This window comes from Chiloscyllium plagiosum, unplaced genomic scaffold, assembly GCF_037043375.1.
Source record: "Chiloscyllium plagiosum isolate Xiang-an unplaced genomic scaffold, Cpla_swu_hap1 HiC_scaffold_2, whole genome shotgun sequence".
Lineage (NCBI taxonomy): Eukaryota > Metazoa > Chordata > Chondrichthyes > Orectolobiformes > Hemiscylliidae > Chiloscyllium > Chiloscyllium plagiosum.
In genome coordinates this window covers 14,026,878-14,053,124 of record NW_028270140.1, presented here as the reverse complement: position 1 = coordinate 14,053,124, position 26,247 = coordinate 14,026,878, and the positions used below count along the sequence as shown (strand labels likewise).

General features: G+C 39.2%; 1 protein-coding gene across 1 annotated transcript in view; it reads right to left on the bottom strand.

The window, feature by feature from the left end:
* Window positions 1–7,550: 7,550 nt before the first annotated feature.
* The window catches only part of zcchc7 (zinc finger, CCHC domain containing 7), a 282,762-nt gene continuing 264,065 nt past the window's right edge, over window positions 7,551–26,247 (bottom strand). The window contains exons 7-9 of the mRNA XM_043719649.2: window positions 10,435–10,530; window positions 9,977–10,094; window positions 7,551–8,598 (exon numbers count right to left, since the gene is read on the bottom strand). Coding sequence (XP_043575584.2) covers window positions 8,036–8,598; window positions 9,977–10,094; window positions 10,435–10,530 — 777 coding nt within the window. The 3' untranslated portion in view covers window positions 7,551–8,035. The remainder of the gene's footprint in view (window positions 8,599–9,976; window positions 10,095–10,434; window positions 10,531–26,247) is intronic.

Genomic DNA, 26,247 nt, shown 5'->3' with positions numbered 1-26,247 from the left:
TTTGAAAAATTCTTTCTCCTCATAGCCTCCAAAATAGTCCCAATTCCTCCAATCTATTGTCCAAATTTAAGTGTCTCATCCCTGGAATTATTTTCAGAAAGTTTTTCTGCACTTTTCCCAAATGTATTCACATCCTTCCCAAACTGTGGAACACAGAACTATGCACAATACCGTAGCTGAGGAGTAACTAGTGTCTTATAAAGTTCAGGAGAATCGACGTTTCGGGCATTAGCCCTTCTTCCTGAAGAAGGGCTAATGCCCGAAACGTCGATTCTCCTGTTCCCTAGATGCTGCCTGACCTGCTGCGCTTTTCCAGCAACACATTTCCATCTCTGATCTCCAGCATCTGCAGACCTCACTTTCTCCTCTTATAAAGTTCAGCATAACCTCCTTGTTCTTGTACTCAATACCCTATCAAAAACATCTAGCATTTTGTATGTCTAATTAACTTTTTGCATCTTCTGCTCTGCCATATTTTGTGTTTTCAAAATGCTCTGTTCCTGCACACCCTGTAGGATATGTTATGAAGATGTGGGTATGCTGTCCCTTTAAGAGAATTAAAAGCTAGCAGAACTACCTGACAGCACCAAGTGTTCTCAACAAGATACAATGTAGCATGTGGTCCAGCAGCTGAGGTAGCTGGTTGCCTGGAGACAAAAACAAATATGAACTAGGCCAATCAGTTTAAATTATAACCCCCCCCCCCCCCCCCCCCCGAAAAAACCAAACTCCAATCAAGTTTGAATTGAGTATATTGACAATATTAAAAGCCAATGACACAATCCGATGCTTTGGGGGTATAAGACTGGGAAAAATTGAACAGTTGAGGGAGAATTGCCAAAAGACCAACAGACGTAGGCTGCGAGTGAGAACTCTCTAAGAGGTACCTGTCCAGAGAAGGAGTTTGCACAGAGAAAAATATCAACACCGACCTGGAGAGCAACTCTACAGAGGAAGATAAAGAGGAAATTAGACATCTGGCTGGTTTTGAAATTTAAATATTTCAGTAAACCTTAATCAGGGGTTTTACTGTCTGGTATTATAGAAGGGAGAGTAAAAAATAGGTTAGAGGAAGGATTTGTAAATAGTTGTTAGTTAATTATTCTCTGTTATACTTTAAGAAATAAAGTTGTTAATTTTTACTTTAAATAGTTCTTGGATTCTCAAATTTTCAGATTACTGCATGGGATAAATCTTTTCTGCATTGCTGGTTTAAATTAAGCAGGAGAGTTTACCCCATGACGGAACAGTTGAGGGGCTCGTTGCTGGGATTTGAACTATAGGCCAGTGAGCCTGACGTCAGTGGGGGGCAAATTGTTGGAGGGAATCCTGAGGGACTGGATGCACATGCATTTGGAAAGACAAGGACTGATCAGGGATAGTTAACATGGTTCAATTCCCACCTTGGGTGACTGTGTGGAGTTTGCACATTCTCCGTGTCTGTGTGGGTTTCTTTTGGGTGCTCCAGTTTTCACCCACAATCCAAAGACGTGTAAGCAGGTGAATTGGCTATGCTAAATTGCCCAGAATGTTAGGTGTATCAGTAAATGTAGGATAAGGAAATCGGTCTGGGTGGGTTAATCTTCAGAAGGTCGGTGTGGAAATGTTGGGCCGAAGGGCCTGTTTCCATAATGTAGGGAATCTAATCTCAGATGGGACAATGGGCTGAGAAGTGTGAGGTGCTGCATTCTGGGAAAGCAAATCATAGCAGGACTTATACATTTAAAGGTAAGGCCCTTGGGAGTGTTGCTGAACAAAGAGACTTTGGGGTGCAGGTTCATAGATCCTTGAAAGTAGAGTCGCAGGTAGATAGGATAGTAAAGTCGGTTTTTGGTATGCTTTCTTTTATAGGTCAGAGTTTGAGTACAGGAGTTGGGAGGTCATTTTGCGGCTGTACAGGACATGGGTTTGACCACTGTTGGAATATTGCGTGCAATTCTGGTCTCCTTCTTATCAGAAAGATGTTGTGAAACTTGGAATGGTTCAGAAAAGATTTACAAGGATGTTACCAGGGTTGGAGGATTTGAGCTGTAGGGAGAGGGTGAATAGGCTGGGGCTGTTTTCCCTGGACTGTCAGAGGCTGAGGGATGATCTTAGAGAAGTTTATAAAATCATGAGGGGCATGGTTAGGATAAATAGACAAAGTCTCTTCCCTGGGGTGGGGGGAGTCCAGAACTAGAGGGTTTAGGGTGAGAGGGGAAAGATATAAAAGGGACCAAAGGGGCAACTTTTTCATACAGAAGGTGGTACGTGTATGGAATGAGCTGCCAGAGGAAGTGGTGGAGGCTAGTACAATTGTAACATTTAAAAGGCATCTGGATAGGTATATGAATAGGAAGGGTTTGGAGGGATATGGGCCGGGTGCTGGCCAATGGGACTAGATCGTGTTGGGATATAGCGTCGGCATGGACGGGTTGGACCAAAGAGTCTGTTTCCGTGCTGTACATCTCTATGACTATGACTTGGAGGAACAGAAAGTTCAGGAAGTGAGAAGGGCAGCAGAATTAGCGGATGAGTACATGTTGGTGCATAAAACAAGCTTCCTGCCGGAATTTTGCCCTGTGATGGATAGAAGTTGGAAGAAGGGGAGATCCTACATTCCGAAGCCAAGAGTAAAGAGCACTGGAAAGAATTTACCACAGGATGAAAAAGAAGCCCAAGAGAGTGGAATGGAGGTGAAAGGCCTCAGGTGTTTCCGCTGTGGTAAAGTGGGACACAAAGTCACAGTGCTAGTTGTTAAAGGAAGGCGCTGTGTGAAAAGATGTGGTAAAAGAAGCTAAGCCAGTGGCATTAGTGAAGGTAGTAAAGAAGACCCCAAGATGAGCTGAGGAGCTGCAGGAGAGTGCACAGCCCAGGCAGGGGCTGGGTATGGAGTTAGTACCTGATCTCTACAAAGAATTATCCTCTGTGGGCAAAGTTTACTCAAAGAACAGGGGAGATGGTCAAGTAATTATAATTTTGGGAGATACAGGATCTAACCAGTCGCTGAAAGTAATGGACGAGTGAATATGCACTCTTTCTGATCTGTCACCTGAGTGTGGTAATTTGAGGGATAGATGGACAGAAATGTAGTGTTCCTCTATGTAAGATCAGGTTGGAGTGCCAAATCAAGACCGGGGAAGTTTCAGTGGGAGTGATTGATAGAGTGTCAGTTCCAGGAATTCATTTTGTTCCTGGGAATGATTTGGCAGGATCCAAGATGGGAGTGACCAAGAAACTTAAGATTCAAAACAGAAATATCCTGGTATTTTCCCAGACTGTGTGTTAACAAGATCCCACTATTATAAGTCACAGCACGAAACAAAAAGTAAAGATAAAGATGAAGGAGTTGAGGTTCAGTTAGTGGATACCCTGGTTGACATAATACTGCAGGAAAAACCTAAACAGGCAGAGGGTCAGACTGAAGTGTTTAGTTCTGAAAGGCTAAGAGACTTGCAACAGCAAGACAGGGCAATTAAAAGATCTATATGTGGATGCGTACTCAGAAAAGGAGGCAGAAAATATTCCGGAGGATTATTAACTGAAACATAGAATCCCAAGACAGAAATGGAGACCACGGCAGGTTAGTGCAGAGGAGAAATGGGCCGAAGTGCACAGAATTGTGTTGCCGGTAGCATACAGACAGGAAGTGTTACAGGTAGCACATGAACTACCTGTAGAAGGTCACCTAGGGGTACGAAAGACTTAGCCTAAGGTACAAAAACATTTTTATTGGCCTGGAATGCACAAGGAGGTGGTTAACATTTGCCGAACATGCCATACATGCCAAATGGTAGGTAACCCACAGGCAGTAATAAAACCTGCACCGATGTTGCCAATTCCTGCATTTCAGGAACCTTTCATGCGGGTTATAACTGATTGTGTAGGTCCCCTTCTGAGTACTTGTTAACCATAATGGAAGTGTCTACCAGATTTCTGGAGGCAATTCCATTATGGAGTATCAAGGCAAAAAAGGTGATAGAGGAGTTAGTAGCTTTTTTTCACACGGTATGGACTACCCAGAGAGATTCAGTTGCACCAAAGGTCAAATTTTACTGCTAGGCTGTTGAGGTGGTTATGGATAGCTTAGATATGCAGTATCCAGTGCATATCATCCTGAATCCCAGAGATCTTTAGAAAGGTGGATTATATTAGATTACATTATCTACAGTATGGAAACAGACCATTCGGCTCAACCAGTCCACACCGACCCTCCGAAGAGTAACCCAATCAAAGCCATTTCCCTCTGACTAATCCACGAGCACTATGGGTAATTTAGCATAGCCAATTCACCTGACCTGCACATCTTTGGACTGTGGGAGGAAACTGGAGCACCCGGACGAAACCCATGCAGACACGGGGAGAATGTGCAAACTCTTTACAGACCGTTGCCTGAGACAGGAGGTGAACCTGTGTCCCTGGCACTGTGAGGCAGCAGCACTAACCATTGAGCCATCATGGCATTATATGTTGAAGACCATGTTGAGAGCATACTGTCAGGATTACCCAAATGATTGGGATAAAGGCATCCCATTCGTATTGTTTGCTATTCGAGATGCCCCAAACTAATCTACTCAGTTCACTCACTTCCGAGTTAATATTCGGGCATGAAGTGAGAGGCCCTTTGAAATTAATTACAGAAAAATTGACAGGACAAAAGTTGGAGATCTCACACTTAGATTATATATCAGAGGTGAGGGAGAGATTAAATTGAGTAGGTGAGTCAGCTAAACAGCACCTAATGAGGGTACAGTGTAGAATGAAGCAGGTGGCAGCTCTGAGACTTGGAAATTTTCCTGAAGGGCTGACATGTTAGTACTGTCACCAGTGATAGGAGATCTCTTCAGGTTTAGTGGTCCCTATCAAATTAAGAAAAAGTTGAGTAAGGTGAACTATCTAGTAAAGATACCAGAAATTGTATTATACTTGAGAATAAGAACTGGAGAAACAGGTGCTAGTTACTGCACCGCAGAGTGAGGAATCAAATCCAGATGATGTGGCTTTTGACGTGCCTCAAAATAGATTAAAAATGAAGTAGTCCTTGAGGAGTGGAATTGGGTTAGTAAGCTCTCTGTCTCAGGAGCATAGAACGCAGTTGAAAGATTTGTTACTGCAATATAAGGACATAGTTAAGAATCAAATGGGGAGGTCTAATGCTATTGTACATGAAGTAGACGTAGGGAATACTGCTCCAATAAAACAATACCCCTATCGGCTTAGTCCTTTCAAAGCCAGACAGGTCCAGATGGAGGTTGATGCCATGCTCAACAAAGACATCATCGAATCAAGCCAGAGAGCGTGGAGTTCGCCAATCGTCTTAGTTCTCAAACCAGATGGGACTCAACGATTCTGCGTGCATTATAAGAAGGTCAAAGCCATTACACAAAATCGGACTCATATCCAATACCTAGATTAGAGGACTGTATTGGAAAAAGTCAGACAAGCCAGTTACATAACTAAGTTGGACTTACTGCGTGGTTACTGGCAGGTACCTTTATCAGAGTCGGCAAAAGAAATTTCTGCGTTCGTAACCCTAAATGGGCTATATCAGTTTAAAGTAATGCCCTTTGGAATGAAGAACACACCCGCCACATTCCAAAAACTCATGAACAGAGTAGTGGCTGGGTTAACAAACTGTGCAGTCTATTTGCAGAGCTCTTTTAATGACATCGAGAAGCAAAACTGGTGATAAATAAAACAGAATTCATGAAAGCACATACTTGGGGCATAACATCGGTCATTGAAGGTTGACCACAGGGAATGCAAAGACGAAGGTCATTGAGGAATTTCCATGACCAACCTCGAAGAGGTGCTTTAATTCTTAGGACTCAGCGGATTCTATCAGAAGTTTGTTCCAAACTGCAGTAGTGTAGTGGCACCGTTAACTGATTTGCTGAAGAAGAATACAATGTTTCAGTGGACAGAACCATGCCAGGAAGCATTTGATCGATATTAACCACCAAACCAGTTTTAGCTACCCCAAACTTTTCAAAATCCTTTAAAGTTGCCATTGATGCTAGTGACATAGGAGTTAGAGCTGTACTCCTACAGGATGATGATGATGGGATTGAACTGCCAGTTGGTTACTTTTCAAAGAAGATTAACATCCACCAGAGGAAATACTCAACGATTGATAAAGAACTATTGAGTTTGGTACTGGCCTGACCACGTTTTAATGTGTATATCACGAACAATGTGTCGGAGACGGTGGCGTACACGAATCGCAGTCCCCTTACATTTTTATAACACTTCAAAGACAAGAATACGAGACTATTACATTGGCGTCTTATGTTACAGACATTTAATTTAAAAATCATACATGTTGCAGATCATTAGAATGTAATCGCAGATGCGTTATAACGGACTTAACTGATAAAATTTAGATGAGATTTATCTGTAACGTTATATACATATAGTTTATATGGGAAGAAGCTAAGGTGAACTTAGATTAAAGTTATCGATATGTTAGGGTAATGTGTTTAAAGAATAGAAAAAATAAAGCCATCTTTTCATTATGATGATTCAATTTTTTAAGGGGGGAGGTGTTATGAAGATGTGGGTATACTGTACCTTTGAGAGAGTTAAACGCTAGCAGAACTACCTGACAGCACTAAGTGTTCTCAACAAGATACAGTTTAACATGTGGTCCAGAAGCTAGTGTAGCTGGTTGCCTGGAGACAAAAACAAATATGAACTAGGACAATCAGTTTAAATTATACCCCCCAAAAAACCAAACTCCAATTAAGTCTGAATTGAGTATACTGACAATATTAAAAGCCAATGACACAATCTGATTTTGGGGGTATAAGACCGGGAAAAATTGAACAATTGTAAGAGAACTGCCAAAGACCAACAGATGTAGGCTGCTAGTGAGAACTCTCTAAGAGGTACCTGTCCAGAGAAGGAGTTTGCACAGAGAAAAACATCAACCTGGAGAGCAACTCTACAGAGGAAGGTAAAGAGAAGATTCGACATCTGGCTGGTTTTAAAATTGAATTTTTCAGTAAACCTTATTCTGGGGTTTTATCGGACTGGTATTATAGAAGGGAAAGTAAAAGGTAGGTTTGAGGAAGGATTTGTAAATAGTTGTTAGTTAGTTATTCTCTGTTATACTTTAAGAAATAAAGTTGGTAATTTTTACTTTAAATAATTCTTGGTCTCTCGAATGTTCACAGATTTACTGCATGGGATTAATCTTTTCTGTGTTGCTTGTTTAAATTAAGCAGGAAAGTTTACCCCATGTCGGAACAGGTAGCACTCAAAGAATGTGCTACAACCACTCTGTGACATCACTGAACCTAGCATCAGGATACAACATGCTATCTGCAGTCATGTCTACCATGGTAAAAACACCCATTTGTTCCCCTAGCTACTGAAATTCCCATCACCGGTGCTCTCCCATACAAGTTTGAGAAACAGCAGAAGTGGAAGTTGTTCAGCCATCTTTCTTGACTTGTGTAAGTTGTGAATGTCTCACTAGAATTAAGTAGAAAAAAATTGATAAAACATGAGGTGTTCATCATTTTGCTAGATGATTGCCAGTGTGATGGATAAGTGACCAGCTCTACATATTGCTTGAACAAATGTATAATGCAAAGATAAATGATGAAGTATTTAATAATTTGTAAAGTGATAGTACAAGCAATGATAATCACTCTTTGCTGGTTATAGGTAACCAAAGGAATAAACATACATGAGCATTTAACTAACCAATTCACTTGCAAGCAAAAATGGCAAGTTGATCTTTTCCTTTACACTGTAGGACAGGGCTTGGTTTAGAGGCTGTACAGATACTCTGCACTCAGCTTTCCCTCCCCAGTGTGGCAAAACGCAATCCAGGACAATACAAAATTTACTCACCCACCCTCCCTCCCTTTGGATAAAACCTAGCACTACCTAATGGATTGCTGACATCTAGAGCTCTTTATATTGGTGAAAATTCATGAACTCCATATCACAGTGAATTACTACAATGATTTTTACATTAAAAATATTAAGTGTTTAACTGCTGCATAGCTGTCCTGTCCCCGGAAACAAAAGTAACTATTCAGTATTTCTACTGGATTGCAGATTCCTGAGATTTAATTTTAGAATGTTTCTTGCACTTTTTTTTCTTTTTCTCTACTAAAGCATTCTCCGGGACTGTCAGCATTCTGTCTCTGACGTGTACTTTTTTTTTCTTAGCCCTTTTCCACTTTTTGCTCAACGGTTCGATAGTCTCTTCTCCTCTGTGCTTTTTCTTTCTGTTCTTCCACTTTTTCTTTGTTGTATCTAACTGTCTATCATTTTGTGTGATATTACTACGCATAAACAACAGAGGGCTCTGCTGGGTTTTATAGTGTGAGGCATTAGTTTCTGCTGACTTGGCTGCAACTTCTCTTGGAAAGTCCTTTTCAGGACCTTTACTAAAGATTTTGGAACAGAGGGCAGTCTGATAGCGACACTTTGCTTTGTGATTGGCTGTCCTGCTATTTTGCATGAACTCTCTTTCCTCCTTCTCGACTCTTTCTTTCTTCGGGTTTCTCCCCTTTCTCTTGAAGCATGAATATCTGCTTGCAGTATCTTTGCGCAATCTCTTATTTGGAAAACTGGATTCAATGAACCCAGCGTCTTTAAGTTCTGGAGAGAAAATAATCAAAATTAATGTTTGAGAAACCTGACTTCATTTTTTTTATATACATGTTATGATAATATCAAATTTACAAGGTATAAGGTGAAGGTTTAATTCTATTTCATGCATTTCAACCAGGTGTATAAATATGTATGTTCTCAAAATGGGGTGACACTGACACTCATTATCCACTCCTGGTATTCTTGAGGGTTTTGAGAATAGCATAGCATTGGGTTGGAGCCAAACCAGTTACAGAACAAAGTGACAAGTTCTCTCCCCTTATAGTTAGTTGCTGAACCCGTTAGGTTTGTACAACAATCTAACAGCTTCATTATATTTTTTGGGTGCCAGTCCACACCTGATCAGATCTATTGAACTTAGTTTCATCATCTGTCATAATGGGAATTCAACTTGTGACTTCCGAGTTGCAAGTTTGATTCAATATTAGTAGGCTAACATGTTACCAATACTAGGAATGCTAAGTTGTACTAACTTTGTTTGCATTCTCTCAAATACAAAAGATTGAAGTGAATTAATTGAGATGGTTTTCTTTGAAGGGAGGAATCCAGAACATGCAGATAGAAACTTAGAGCTGGGCCATTCGTGAATTAAATCAGGGATGATTTTTAATTTTCTTCTCACAACCAACTGGTTGAAATCTGGAAATCATCCGAAAAAGACTATGGATACTGGGTCAATTAAAATGTTTAATATCAAGAACAATAAATTTTACAGATTTAAGGGTAAAATTGGCAAAGAACGTACAGGAGACATGAGAAAACCATTTTCTTACAGTTAGTAGCTTTTAAATTCATTCATGGGATGTGGGCATTATTGGCTGAGTCAGCATTTATTGTCCATTCCTACGTGCCCTCAAGTTGGTGGTGAGCTGCCTTCTTGAACTTGTGCAGCCCAATATAATTGAAACCTGGAGTGCAGTGCAGGTGAGTTCAAATGAGGTGATTAAAAGAGAATTTTATTACTGTCTAGTGAATTGCAGGGTTTTAGGGACTAGTTGAGGAAATAACATTAGGGTCATTGCTCATTTCGAAAGCAGTCATTAGTACTTTGAGCAATTGATCTCCTTCACTGTCATTCCATGATAGGTGTAAACAGTCACTCTGGTTTATACAGGCCCTCCTCTTCGGCCTCTTTTAATATTACTCTTTAACCAGTTGCTTGCAGGCCCATGGCAGTGGCATGCTGTAGGTGCTTCTCAGATTATCTTCCATACATAATGCATTTGAGATTGTAAAGTGAACCTGTGTACCTCCATTCCATACTGCATGATTCGTAACGTGGATTATAAAATAAAGAATTCACGACTGACCAGTTTATTTACAGAGACCGATAATACTTATATGTCCAACATGGAAAGAGACTAACCTTTAATTCTCTTGTTTATCCTCTGCTCTCTCAGCTTTATGTCATACTTTGTATCATAGTAAGACACAAATGGTGATGTAGGAAAGATATGCCTCTGCATCAATTTGCTTGAACATTCCTGCAAATCACCAAAACATTGTTCTTTAATAAAAGGATAAAGTCTGTGCAAAATTTCACTTCTCTCCTCCACAATTATTGTGCAAGTTCATTTGATGTAATTAGTAATTGGCAATTTCAGAGCTGCAAATGTGCAGTTACATCTGTATACATATACTTTGATACAAATTTCCCAAAACAGTAACAGTTTGGATTGTACTTTTGAGTTCACTGGATTTCTGGCAAGCAATTGAAATAATTTAGTCAGTGGGTTTGTTTGTGCAAAAAGACATCATTTGAAGCACTTAAATTAGGGGATTTTAAATTAGGGGATTTTAGATAATTCAATATTTGAAACTTACATGACCATAATGTCCTCTTTTTGCACAATTATAGCAATACACAGATTTTTTTGCGATTGGCTGAGAAATTCCATTAACGATTGGTCCTTGGTTGATCTGGAACATTCAAAGTGACAATTTACAATCTGAAGAATCATTTAAAAACACTAACTGAAATACCTGCACTTAAACAAATAAAATGTCAAAATAAAAGTACTTGTATTTTTGGTTCATCGACAGAACTTTTTAAAAAAAAAAATATTTTGGCTATCCAGCATTATCAGTTTAAATACACCATGATTAGATACAGCATATGAACCCCTAAACAGCAAGATGCCTAAAATCCAATCTTGAAACAATTTTAAGAACCTGACTTCCTTGTTAATGGACAGCTTGCTGTCAACATAATATGGAAACCTGTGTGTGTTTTATAAATATTTGAAACAGAGTCATAGAGTCACACAGCATGGAAACAGACCCTTTGGTTCAACCAGACCATGCTGACCATAATCCCAAACTAAACTAGTCTCACTTGCCTGTGCTTGGCGCATATCCCTACAAACATTTTTCATGTCTTTATCCAAATGTCTTTTAAACACTGTAACTGTACCTAGAACCATCAATTTCTCTGGCAGTTCATTCCATACATGGACTACTCTGTGTAAAAAAAAAGTCGCCCCTCATGTACTTTTTAAAATCTTTCTCCTCTCAGCTTAAAAATGTGCCCCCTAGATTTGAATTCCCCCATCTTAGGGAAAAGATCCTAGTCATTCAGCTTATCTTACTCATGATAATATAAACCTCTCAGCCCTCAACCTCCTCCACTCCAGTGGAAAAACATCCGTCTTTTGAGTCTATTTTTATATCTCAAACCCTCCATTCCTGGCAACATCCTGGGAAATCGTTTCTGAACCCTCTCCATTTTAATACTATCCTCCATATAGCGGGGCGACCAGAACTGCACACAGTGCTCCTGAAAACGCCTCAACAACGTCCTGTACAACTTGAACATGACATCCCAACTACTGTACTCAGAGGTCTGGGCAATGAAGGTCAATGTCCTAAAGGCCTTGTCAACCATCCTATCCATATGTGACGCAAACTTTAAAGAATTATGTACGTAAAACCCTAGGTCTTTCTGTTCTACAACACTACTCAGGGCCCTACCATTATAATTGTACAAGTCCTGACCTTGTTTTTTTACCAAAATGCAATACTTCACGTTTATCCAAATTAAATTCCATCTGTCACTCCTCAGCCCATTGATCCAATTGAGCAAGATCTTTTTGTAGAGCAAGGTGCAGGGCTGTGAAGAGCTTGATCGAACAGCCAGGAACATACATTGAGTTTTCGCATTTAAACTATAATTTAATGCTCCTAGTGCTTATGTTTGAAAGGGGCTTTCACTACAAGGTCACGTGCAATAATTGTTAGATATATTCAATTTTTCCCCTACCAAATTTGTTGTTAAACGTTAAGTCTTTTTCAGAGATAAGAGCAAACCAAATTTGGCCAGGTAATGAACTCCTTGCTCAACAGAAAAGGATCGGTTATCTGTAAACAAGATTCTTATTGGTCTTATGGAGTAGGGGGATTACTGCAAGGCTATGTCACTGGCCCTTCTACTGCTGTGAATTAGATGAATACAAAGCTCACACAGTAGACCTAACAATGAGTTTACAAACAAAATAGTAAAACATTTGACTTATTACTTGCATTTGCATAGGAGTGATAGTACTAATTTATTACACATTGTTATTGAGCAGGTAGTGAACAAATTGGTATTCATCCCTTACTTGTTTCATGGGATTGTGACATAATTGGTGACTGATACATGGTTTAGCAGTGAGATTATTCTGCTTCTCTTTAAATTCAGTACTTCAATTCCACATAATCAATGGTAAACCATTCAAAGCACTAGTAGTCACACCTCACAATACTATCTTTTGCTGACATCTTAGAAGTAGTCATGACTGCATTATCTGGTGAAAATCAATGTCTACATTTTTACCATCCTGGACGTGTATTCCACATTTCAGTCAACAAATTCATACGTTACCCATGCCTAAAGAAGACACCTGCACAGCACCATTTTTCACCAACTCAGATGAACACTACCATTTACTTACATCAGAAGGTAAATTCACAGTATTCCTCTGCATTAACCAAAAGGAAAATGTGGCAACCAACAAGATATCTTTAATAAATCTCAGTTAGAAAAGCCTGGTTATCACTTGTCAGAAATACGCTGCTGAGATCACCCCCAAGGTATAAAATTCTCAGTTATATTTAATTGTGGAGCTAAGTTAGGGGATAGGGTCAGTTTGGGTGGAGGTAAAGTTTGATTCACGCATGCGCTTTCAAATTGTTAAATGAGCATCCTACCACTTGGAAGGGTATGGTTGTCCAACTCATTGCATCTTTGTTAAAACTGCAAGTGGGTGGGTTTCGACCGATTTGGATTCAGATCTGAGAATCCTCTTAATTATTGCATCCCACCGGACTTAAGCCACCTACGTTTGAGGGGTTAAAGTTCCCCATGATAGCTATGTTTTTTTCAATATTTAATTCAAGGAAACTTTTTCTCATCCAGTACTGGATGTTGACATGCCAGATTAGATGCAGTCAATGGGTTGAAAGAGTTGCTGTTAAGCTACAAATGGGTGTCAATTGTGTACCCATGGAACCTATTGTCAAATTATGCCTCAGAGGGGCAGAATGTAGATGAGAAAGTGGATAGGCCAAGGATAGATTATGGTACTGCTGAGAAAATAGTGGGGGAGCTAGAGGAGAAATGATTACAGGTGAATCTCTGGCTTTGGATTGGATTAATAAAACAGAAGTGGGGACAGTAGCTGAAGGCAGATGGCATGGTCAACTTTATTAAAAGTTGCAAATATGTCAAGATGGATAAGTAGCACTAGGCTGATACAGTACTATAGCAAGGGAGAATCCTGATTAAAGAGAGGGTCAAACATGGAGCTTTAGCAAAGATGGGCATAGATCACAGGAGGAAGCAAAACTTCGAGAGGAGGTGGGGTGATGGTTTTGTAATGACCAAGTAGCTATTTTCAGGAAAAGGCAATTGATGATGGCAGCTTTGAATGCCAGTGGATACCAGCCTCAGTAATCGGTAATGGACTGCAAGGTATCATTATCAATATTGCTTAGCATTGGGGCCAGATGTGAAAGCTGCATTATTAACAGTTTAGATTAGATTCCCTACTGTGCGGAAATAGGTCCTTCGGCCCAACCAGTCCACACTGACCCTCCGAACAGTAACCCACCCAGATCCATTTCCCTCTGACTAATCCACCTAACACTATGGGCAATTTAGCATGGCCAATTCACCTAACCTGCACATCTTTTGACTGTGGGAGGAAAACCGACGCAGAGACTGGGAGAATGTGCAAACTCCACACAGACAGTTGCCCCAAGGCTGGAATTGAACCTGCGACCCTGGTGCTGTGAGGCTGCAATGCTAACCACTGAGCCACCATGCCGTCCTTAAAACTTTAATGGGATTAAGGTCAAGAGAACAAGAGGTGGGTCTCATAGACAAGATAAGGTTGGAAAGTATTTGAGGGCAAATAAGATAGGGAAACAAAAAAGGTCAGGATTGCATAATCCCTGCCTGCAGAACAACCTAGCTACATCATTATCTGCAAATTTCCTCCTAGCTTATTTTTGTTTCATCTTTTGGATACAAAGTCACTCAGTTTTTCATTACTAGCTTTACACAGGTGGCATTTGTGTATTTTCAGATGTACTAAACAGATACATTTAAAATGTTATAGTTACATTGAGCTGCCTCAGTTAATTCAGTGGCATCCTTCTAATTCCCTTGTGCCTGAAGCCTTTCTCCACAGTAGTAATGGTGATAGGCTCATTATATTCTGCCATCACAATTTAACTGCAGAAGTCGCTGTATTTTCTAAACTGAGCACACATCATCATACCAAAATAGAAGTGTCATATCTGGGAGTTAGTATTTTGACAGTGTTTAGATATTTAATAAGGATCAAATTAAGTGGAAAGATCTTAGATGACTTTATAAATTCATAATCACTTGTAATATCGTATGCACTTGAGATGCATCTCTACACTGGGGAAGCAAAAGCAATTTCCTGCCAATAAAGCACAAAATCATCATTTACTTTCTACTTGAAACAGCACACACTGGTTCCTACTCAAATCTAAATGTTATCTTTTGTGTCAAAGGGTCAAGCTTGTTCAGTCTATCCTCAAAATATTGCTCCCTAATGGAACTTTATGAAATGTTTCAGTCAATTTCCGGATATTAATAACACTAAGAATTAATTTACTGTTCCTTAGGAACACAGGGGACATAGTAGTGATTCTTCAACTGTAAGTGCAGGGTACGAATTTGTAAAGGAATGAGGGAACACTGAAATTAAATTAAAACTAATTATTTTATTGCAAATCAAAACAATTGATCACTGAAAAAATAAGCTGCTTTAATAAAACACAATTTGAAAGTATATCTTTCAAAATGTTTGTAAAGATTGTTCCAAATGCAATAGAGAAGTAACAACAAGATGAAAAGAACACCGGCATTTGGATATCAAGGTTCAAATAAAGAGGAAATAGACAATGATTAATTATTGCCATCTACTAAACCAAATATTTCACGAATTTTAAAACCAACATTAAAATCTGAAATAAAGGTATTAAAACTAATTACTATTCCAAAAACAAAATGGATGAACAATATTTGCGGTGTCATGTAAGGTCTAGCCTGTTGTTACCTACTGAACATTTTGGACGTGATCAGCGTAAAAATATAAAAATCAAAACATAAACTGTTTACTGAAACCTTTCTGATGAACATTAATTGCACAGGCTGGGGTAAACCAAAAGCTGAGATGAGCACAGTGCTACAAAATGAAACAACGATCGTGGGTGCATTGAAATAGAAATGAGGGCTCTCTGCAGAATATGAAAATGGGAGTGCAAAATTGGTCATTTGATGAATGAATATCTTAGTACAAAATACAATCTCAATTTGTTGTAAAATTCAACAATTTATTCTGAACATTCAGGGATAACCTGGTTTGAAAAACAGTTACAGATTTAATGCTCAATATGACATTAACTGATGTTTTATTTTATACTTTTATAATTTAAAAGGAATGGTTAAGCAACTCTTGGAAGATTTTCAGAATGAACTGGATGAGGACAAATGGTGTTAGGAAGTCATGATTATACTTCCTGTGTGCCTCACTGCATTGGCAATTTTGCCTGGAACTACTGTTCTACATCAGTACTTTTCTGAGAAAACGGGTTATGAACGTTTGGCATAGCAAAGGGCCTGTGCCATTATAAACAAATGTGCATTTATAAAGCAGCTTTTGTATTCTCACGTTTAAGTGTATTCCACAGTTAATTTTTTTGACTTTGAGCCACTGTCATCACGTGGGCAAATGCCTCGGACAATATTTTTAAAATTGGGTCTGATGGCAGTCGCTATTAGTGTCCTGATTACAAACTGAGCAAGACTGGAATGTAAACAGTGCAGGTGTTAGGATCATTGGAAATGTAAGGTTAACTGAGAGAAATAGGAGAACAACAACATTGGAACAATTTGAGCAGCAGAAAGAAAGCATTTCAGAAAGTTCAATCAGGCAGTGGAAACAGTGCAGGTAGAACCAAGAAACAGTGAGGGCTGCGCAAGACACTGGTGGAAGATGTCTACAAACCTTCTGATGGTAGCAATATAATGGAGAATGTTTAAATATACCCACAAATATCTGGTTTGTAGGTTGTCTGATTTTAGAGGTAATGTTTGAGTCTGGGATAATTATTAGTGTAAAGGTAAGGTAATTAAATTGTTGGTTTTAGGTAGTTGCCAGAAACATGGAAAAAAAGGCAGTTTAAAAGGTTTAATAGGGTCAGATTGCAGAGATGTAGCTGCAAAATAAGAGACAGGCTTACAATCAGATGACTGGTAGGTTTGAGGAGAGCCCAGAATGTTATTATTGGAGATGGGTGGAGCTTAGAAATTCTCTCTGGTTTCAGTTTTTCTGGGTGCTTCAATGGAAGAGGTTTTTAGTTGCAGTTTGGAACTCATTCATTTCCAGCTCACAGAGAATTTAGCCAAAATAAATGGCAGGTAGACCTGCCCCGTAAACAAAGTAAAACATTTACTTCATCACTGACTGTGTGAAAGGCAGATGAAGCTTAATTTCAGTGAGGAACAGAATCTGGAAGCTTGACTGTTTTAAACTAACGAGAGATTCTACAATAGGTCTCTTAACTTCCCTTTCTTCTTTTTACTTTTGCTCTTTTTATATCTTTCTCTTCCTTCGTTTTCTTTTCCTTAAAGCCTGAAGAGCAGTGGGTAAAGGAGGCCTCCAGCAGCAGCGGTAGCAACGCTAGGGACATGGCTCCACCCTAGCCCTGAGTCTCCCAGCAAGTGAGGAGCAGGTGCTGGGCTGACTCTTTGGCCTGGACTTGCAGGCTGAGCTGAGGCTCCAGGTCTGTAGCTAGGCCCGGGTGTCTGAAGGAGCGGAAGCATTGGCAAAAGAGTCAGACAGTGGACCAGTGGCAACGTCTGGAGGAGTGTAGGATGGGAACAGAAGATACAGAACAAGGAGTGAGAAAGATGAACTCTATTGCAGTTAAAATCTTGCATTATATTCAGTGTTTTAAGATGGTGCTAGAGTGTGGTGAAACTTTGCAACTAAAAACATCCTTCACTATTGTTTTATATATATGTAACAGCTAACCTAAATCCAGTGTCATATACGTAACCAGATTATCTTGGAAATATTGGAAAAGTAGTCTGAAAAGGTGAGAGAGTGTTTTACCTCTGAGTATAGCTGAAGCTGAGGAATAATCTCCAGAGGACAGTAGCACACAGATTGGTGATTCAGGGTGCTCCCTATAGGGGTAAATAGCTTTGAGACTGATTTGTCACACAAAGGGATTTTTGGGGACATAAGAAATAAACCGGAGTGCACAACATATATGGTTATAAACCTTATTTTATAGTTAATGCTTATTTTACTCATTTATTTCACAAACAATAACATTTGTTTTGTTAAAACGTGAAATCTTGTGACATTGTTCTATTGGTTAAAACAAGGTACTTTTATTTCTCTCTAACTGTTGACAGTTCCTAACTGGATTGTAACAATGCAAAGATCAGGAAAGAATGTGGCGTAGAAAATGTGGTTTCAAGGGGAGAATTTAATTGTCACATAGATTGGAAGAAGCAGAACAGCTCACGTAGCAAAGGGATTGTATTTCTAGAATTGAACAAAGTCAAGTTTTTGGAACAATATGTGTTACAGTCAACAAGGGAGTGTGCCATATTAAATTTAGCAATGAGTAACAAACCAGAATTAGATAAAAGAGTAGGGGAACATTCTGCAAGTAGTGAACTGAACATTGTGCAATCACCAGCGAACATGCGCACTTCTGACCTTATGATGGAGGGAAGATCATTGATGGAGCAGTTGAAGATGTGTGGGCCTGGGACACGACCCTGAGGAACTCCTGCGAAGATGTTCTGGAGCTGAGATGACTGACTGCCAATAACCACAACCATCTTTCTATGTGCCAGGCGTGACTCTAATCAGTGGAGAGTTTGCCCCCTGATACCCATTGACTCCAGTTTTGCTAGGGCTCCTTGATGCCACACTCAGTTGAACGTGGTCTTGACGTCAAGGACTGACACTCTCACCTCACCCCCTAGAATTCAGCTCTTTTGTCTGTGTTTGAACCAAGGCTGTAATGAGATCAGGAGCTGCGTGACCCTGACAGAACCCAAACTGGACATCACTGAGCAGAAGCTGCTGGATAGCACTGTTGATGACACCATCGATCACTTTACTAATGATTGAAAGTAGACTGAAGGGGCAGTAATTGACCTGGCAGGATTTGTCCTGTTTTGTGTATACAGAATGATTTAATTCAAATTAATTTATTGTGACACAGTTTACTGAATGAATTCTATATTGATATTTTAATCTTAATCTTAAAAATCTATCAAATTCATAGCCTTCACCAAAGAGTTGATCAATTTCAGTCTTTGGCTCTGGCATCATAAGGATCCCACTCTAGATCAGATGTGACACTTTCAGTTTTATATTCATCCCTCCACAAGACATTACTGTAATCTCAATCCATTTTTATTTTTTACATAATAAAAATGTAAAAAATTTTTAAAATTAATTTTTATTTTTAATTTTATTTATTTCGTGAGATGCTCTATGCACTAGTGGTATTTGATGCCAAAACCACACAAAACAAGCACGGCAGCATGCATATTTCCACTGTTAGTGAAAGTTCTTTTCTCTGTAAATCATACACCTATTCCATTTGTACAAATGTGATCCATGAATGGCTTGTTGATGCACATGATTTTTAATCAGCAAAGGAATGCAGGATTATTGGGAAAAGGCAGGAAAATGGAGTCCAGGATTTTCAGATCAGCCATAATTTAATGGAACAGCAAGGCAGACTCCATGGGCTGAACACCTATTTCTGCATCTTATACCAAAGACTGCACTATGGTAACACTGCAATTCACAATTGCCCTTTGATCTGAATATGCCCTTTGGTAATTAGATGCCTTCTTTACATACTCCACAGGGGGACCTATTCCATATATTATTGATCTACAACTTCACTCTCCCCTCTCCAATTTTTGCCATGGAAATTGTTATTAAAATGGTTCACAGTCCTGAATTACTTACAGATATGTTGAACTTTGAAGTACAATGTGGTTTTTAAAAGAAAGACACTTAAGCTAAAAGATGGTTAAGCATGCTAGTTTAGTGGCTGTTTAAAATACGTGTGAATTACATTCCTTAGACAGCAACTTCCAAACACATGACCCTTACTATCTAAGAGGAAGAAGGGCAGCGGATATATAAGAACACTACCAACTAAGACACTCACCATCTTGACTTGGAAATGTATCATAGTTTTGCTGAATCAAAACCCTGGAACTCCATCCCTAATGGCACTGTTGGTGTATCTACACTAAATGGACTGTAACTGTTCAACAAAGCAACTCTCCACCACCTTCTCAAGGGCAACTAAAGATAGGCAGTAAATATTGGCCTGGTGATACTCATAGTCGAGAGTGTGGCGCTAGAAAAGCATAGCCAGTCAGGCAGCATCTGAGGAGCAAGGGATTCGACATTTCAGGCATAAGCCTTTAATCAGGTTTATGCCTGAAATGTCGATTCTCCTGCTCCTCGGATGCTGCCTGACCGGCTGTGCTTTTCCAGCACCACACTCTCGACACTGAACTCCAGTCTCTGCAGTCCTCGCTTTCTCCTAGTGACATTCATATCCCAGGAGCTAAACAAGAGGCTGAAGAAAAATCATGAAATATTGCACATGAACAGTGTCAAGGAAATTTTGGGCACCAACACTTTAAAGGGAGTGATGCCATTCAAAAATGAACTGCAATCTCTTTGGGTTGTGTCCAAAACTGCAGTCATGATCAGAATTGAAGGTCGCTTGAGTGAAAGACACAGTTATGTTTTATCCTTTTGTGAATATACCAGGAAGAGGCTAAAAACCAAAGCACCCCCTAGTTCTGTATGTTTGTATGCTACCTTATGGTTCAGCTTACTCTGTGGTCATGTATGCTGGGAAGCTCCCACTCAACATTCCTCTCTCTGATAGCTAAAAACAAGTGATCAGCAAAGTCACTGTTGAGGGAGACAGCTGCAAGCCTCCAAACACTCAATTGATAAATTCAACACTATTAGAATCATCAATCCTAATGCTGAAACATTTCAATCTATTCATCATGGTCAAGCAGAAACAGATTTGTATTTTCTTATAATTTTACATTTTAGACTCACCTCTCATTTCTTACAAATAGTAAATTAAATAAATAGCCAATTAATCTGTTTAGAGGATGTTGCTTGATGAAATAGTATTTGTGAGGTGAACATTTAAGGCTGACCATTGATGCAAATACAGCATTCTGTGACTGAAAAGAGGGAGCAATTAATATGAGGAGAAAGTGAGGACTGCAGATGCTGGAGATCAGAGCTGAAACTGTGTTGCTGGAAAAGCGCAGCAGGTCAGGCAGCATCCAAGGAACAGGAGAATCGACGTTTCTGAAGAAGGGCTTATGCCCGAAATGTCGATTCTCCTGTTCCTTGGATGCTGCCTGACCTGCTACGCTTTTCCAGCAACACATTTTCAGCTCAGGAGTAATTAATATGCCAAGTATATGCAAAAATATTACACTTGGGGCCGAAGATATGGGTTGTCCTATAAGACAAGTGAACAATTTTGCCACATCATAGGTAGAAACTATTTACTTTGATGCAGCAATCCAGACCCTGTGGCTACAATCTAAAAAAACAGATCTAGGACATCCAGCATTTTAATCATACAACTGGCAACAGAAATATTAAATTTATGGAGATTGAAACTGAAATTTCAAGACTATTGGTAGATTTTTTAATTTGCAGCCATTTCAAGAAATATGGAACAAAAGGAGTTGAGTACAGATCAACCATTATCTAATTAAACTGAAACAGGTTAGGAGATAAATATCCAAGTCCTGTTTCTTAGAAATAGTAAATTAGACAAATAGTCAATTAATCTGTTAAGAGGATGTTGCTTGATGGATGAACATTGGTCAAGACATAGGGAGAATTTCTAATTTTATTAACTTAATGCTATGGAATCTTGTACATCGTCATAACATGTAGCTGGGACCTTATTTTAACATTTAATTTGAAATTAAGCATCCAAGATAACACAGCATTCCTTCAGTTCTGTACAGAAATGGGAGCCTAAATTATATGGTTATGTAACTGGAATGGGGTTTGAACCTGTCTCAAGAGAGGAGGGCACATTTAACTCAGTTGAGCTGATTACTCATAGACATCTGGAATGGTGCATTAAATATTTGCAAGAAATCCATTCTTCAAGGATCCCAGACTGAGAATAACCAAACCAACAAACATTTGATGACAGTTCAATGAAGTTACTGAGGTAATTCAATAGAGATAGATTATTTCAACTATATTTTTCAATGAAACCCAACTATTTGGAACAAATCGGTTTTATACAAGCAGGGAATCCTTTACAAGATCCACACAACTGCAATCTTTAAAAGAATCATACAGTACAAGAAATGGTCTCCACACAATGAAAGTAAATTATGGAGAGCATTGGTCTTAGATGGAGAGAAATGGAATGCTATAAAGGGCTTAATTTCCCACTAAGGCTATAACTGAATGATTTTCGGATAATACTACACACTTCTGTAGTACAATTCTTATTGTTTTATTGAAGCTGATACGCACTAAATTAGAAAGGCTGCTTCTAAAACATTTTATCGTAGAATTTGGAATCAGCTTTTGTTTTTATCTTCCAACTCAGATGGCAACTTTGGATAAGGTTATAAGATAACAAACTTTCAACATAAAGTACCAGCCATTATTTAGTAAGTAGCACTTTCACCTCAAAGTCAGTAAATAATAGGGTAAAGTCCCACTCCAGAAATCTGACAATTAAAAACAAACTCCAGTGCAATACTGAGGGATGCTGTTGGAAGTGTCAGCTTTTGGTTGAGGCCTTAACAGACAAAACTCTATTGGCCAGGTCAGGTAGGGACACAGGATTCCATGTCATTATTTAGAAGAAGAACAGGGGCATTCTCCCTTTGTCCTGGCAAATATTTATCCTTCAACCAACATTCCATGAAATAACGAATTTAGTCAAAGTCATATCAGTATTTGTGTAATCTTACTGTGCGCTGTTTGGTTGATGCTGTTCCCAAATTACAACAGGGCCTACACTTCCAAAGCATTATATTGGATGTAAAGGGGCTGTTGTGAGGCCATGAAGGACACTATAAAATAAGGGGTGGGGGAGGGCTCTTTCTTTTCAAAACACTGGCAACACTACATGAAAACACAAAATGCCCAAATAAATGTGTGGATTTACAGTATACCATGAAAATTGCAAATTTACATGCATCCACATTCAATTCATCCATGACAAGATATTAATAAAATTAAATTATCTGCTTTCTGTTTCTCATTGAAGAACAATATATTCCAAAATTTATCTGCAGGCACAGATAGAACAAGGGAAAACGATCTATTGGTGGAAAAGCTTCCATGTTACAATTTTAACAAACATTTAAATAATCTGGACTTGCAGACTGATATCTTGCAGATTACCACACTATCAAAATATAAAAGTAATAAGTCAGTAGATAGCAATACCTATGAACGATTCATCCTATCTGCTATCCTTGGTGAAAGCTTTTCATGCACCAGTAAACTCAGTAAATATCAGAAGATAAAGCGTAAGCCAACTACGCCATGGATTTGCTCCTAATGTCTCCTGAAAGTGCAGCCCGATGCGATTACAAATGATTTTCTCCTAATGTCATTTTACATAACCCTTTTTCTGCATGAGTAGTTACAACGGAATGAATGAATGTCATTAAAACAGTTAATCATTATCTTGCGACACTAGCCTCCCTCCCTCTCTCACATTGGAATCTCCATGACAAAGAACCAGGGGACAAAATGCATGGGCTGTCTGGGCAACCCATCTTCGCAAGTAATATTTTATGTAAATGTACTTGTCCGGCAGTTCCCTGGGTGACCTTGAGCTGTTCATATCAAAACTGACTTCAATCCGATAAGCATTCTCTTCAAATAAAACTCATGATTGCATGTGCTAGCAGGTACTTTCGACAACAGGACTACAATATACACAGTATCACGTAGGGATAATCATTTTAGACTGAATCTGTTTTGGACATCAGTCAAGGTGCACCTGGCCAAGCTCCGTCACTCTTGAGACCAAAAATTTAAATCCCTTACATTGAATAAAAGGAGAATTTATATTGGGGCACTATTTAATAAACAGTTTCAGAAATAACTGGCCTTTGAATTCTTACATAATGTTGATGCACTGCTAGAAGAGTATTTTTTACATGTTATATGACTAATTATTCGATCAAATAAATATAATCTAAAGGAGAAAAGAGTAAGTGGTGAAAGAGAAGACTACAGTTAATGTATGATTCACTGTAGGCGTCAAATTTAATCTTAAAATTAGGATAAATGTTTGTTTGAGCATAGAAGAGGTACAGAGCTGAAAATGTGTTGCTGGAAAAGCACAGCAGGTCAGGCAGCATCCAAGGAACAGGAGAATCGACGTTTTGGGCATAAGCCCTTCTTCAGGAACCCGAAACGTCGATTCTCCTGTTCCTTGGATGCTGCCTGACCTGCTGCGCTTTTCCAGCAACTCATTTTCAGCTCTGATCTCCAGTATCTGCAACCCTCACTTTCTCCCCATGGAAGAGGTACAGACAATCAAATCTTCAGCAGGGCTAAACCTTGCTATAAACTTTTAATGAACTATGTTGTAGGGAGACAAGCAAATAATGCAGTAAGTAAAGCCTGAAAACTTGAAATAAAACATATATCAGGTCAATTATTATCTACCAAGAAAACAAAACTTATGATGAACAGTCAACATCATTAATATGACAACTTGACTTCTCTTGATGTGCTGACAGACCTGGGGTTCCCATATTCTTTGTTTAAATTAGTAATCTTGTCTCCTTAAGTCTTACTTTACTTAAGTATTTTTGTCATCTTAACCTGTGATTTCATACTGCACCTGTTTAAATGACAAATGAAAGCATTAATTCCTCTTGCTCACTCTCTTGCAACGCCAATTGCATACTGGGTGGTGAACATGTGCAAATCAGTCTATAGTTACCTTAAACCAAATCATGCCATTTACATAAGTTGCTGACCAAATTTGCATTCAGTACGTTTCCACATTTAAGGTGTATTTTTAGTAATCGCAAAATAAATATATCAGCATGTCCACAAAAGCTCGCGATTACAACGATTTGCCATTTTCAACTAATTTGTAAAACATATCCACAATGCCAGGTACAGCAATGGAAGGTTGAGTCTCAGGAGGGCATCAGGTTGGGTCCTAGCTGGCATCTGTTGAGCTGGTCAGGTCAGCTCGGGGCCTTAGGACCTTTAAGGGTTCTGGGCAGAGGGTTTGCTTTGAATGTGTGCACTAACTATAGGATCATTTTAGTAGATACTCAGGAGTTAGACAATGCAATTTCCTAAGAAACTATTCTACTTAATTTCAGCAGAACCCTCCAAAGTCTCTGATATGAGGCTTTTGGAATTTCCTGGGAAGAGAGAAATTGCCCAGAATATTCAACTGCCTAGGCAATTCCTTCAACATTTGCTATGTTGGCAATTCTCAGGCTCCTCAGACACAGCCACCTTAGCTGGAATAACGAGTGCCTGGCCAGTGGGTACTAGAGGCTTGTGTCTTTAATTTTCTATTCTGCTTGTAAACTCTTATATCCACACTTACAATTGAAAGTGCCTATGCAAACTTTCCGTGTCTGCATGGGTTTCCTCCGGGTGCTCCGGTTTCCTCCCACATTCCAAAGATGTGCAGTTTAGGTGAATTGGCCACATTAAATTGCCCATAGTGGTAGGTGCATTAGTCAGAGGGAAATGGATCTGGGTGGGTTACTCTTCGGAGGGTCGGTGTGGACTTGTTGGGCCAAAGGGCCTGTTTCCACACTGTAGGGAATCTAATCTAGTGAAGGGCTATAGTGACAAATTTACGTAAGGAGATTTTGTTATACATGTGTGTGTAAGAAATTAAAAGGGTTTACAGAATGCGAATTTCAAACTTGAATCTTGGGGAACATTTGCAAGCCAGGACAATAGGAGTAGGCAGGAATACAGGAACTGGCTTTTTTGATAAGCCAAAGTTTATTAAGACTGGAAATTGGAAGGCTAGCCAGAAGAACGCTGGAATAATAAATACTAAAGGTGATAAGAAAAATGAGAATTGTAGCAGAGGACAGACTGAGGCAGTTATGAAGTTGGGAACAGGGGATCTTTGAAAGAGAGAAGATTCATTTCTGGAAGCTCAGTTTGAAGTTATTTCAGGAGTACAAGGTTGAAAATAGAGCTGAAAATGTGTTGCTGGAAAAGCGCAGCAGGTCAGGCAGCCTCCAAGGAACAGGAGAATTGACGTTTCGGGCATAAGCCGTTCTTCAGGAAATGCCCGAAATGTCGATTCTCCTGTTCCTTGGATGCTGCCTGACCTGCTGCGCTTTTCTAGTAACACATTTTCAGCTCTGATCTCCAGCATCTGCAGTCCTCACTTTCTCCTCCAAGGTTGAAAATAGCCTAGCTCAGTTTGTAGAGTGATCAGAAATAGGAATAAAGCTGGAACAAAAAAAAAGGTAGTTTGTGGAGAGGGCCACAGGTAGTCCAGATATTATGATGTAACTGGAAAGATTGGGAAATTTGAAAAAGGACCAGAACTGGGTATAAGTGATTGTGACCCTGGGCATTTGAGTGTCATGTCAGTTTTAGCATATTGCGCCCATAGGTATTAGCGAGTTTTGAGAAGATTTGTAGCTCAGGTTGAGGTTCTGGATGCAGGTTTGCTCGCTGGGCTGCAAGTTTGGTATCAGACGTTTCATTACCATACTAGATAACATCACCAGTGAGCCATTTGTGTGTCATTTTTGAAGTTACTTTTTTTTTTGGATGCTAGCTCGGCTATATTTTAGTCTGCTGCTAATTATTCTGAAGTAGTGGTGGCAGGTTTTCTTTGTTACAATGCTAATTTTCATAAAATTATCATATTTAATCTGTATTTTTAAATTTAGATAAATGAAGGGAGTCATGTGGCTTGAAGAAAGATTGACAATAAGCCTGGGTGATTTGAATGTTAAAGACTTAGACTGACAGAGGTTCAAGGTATTTAAGCTTAGAGACAATGGCACCAGCCTTTGGATTT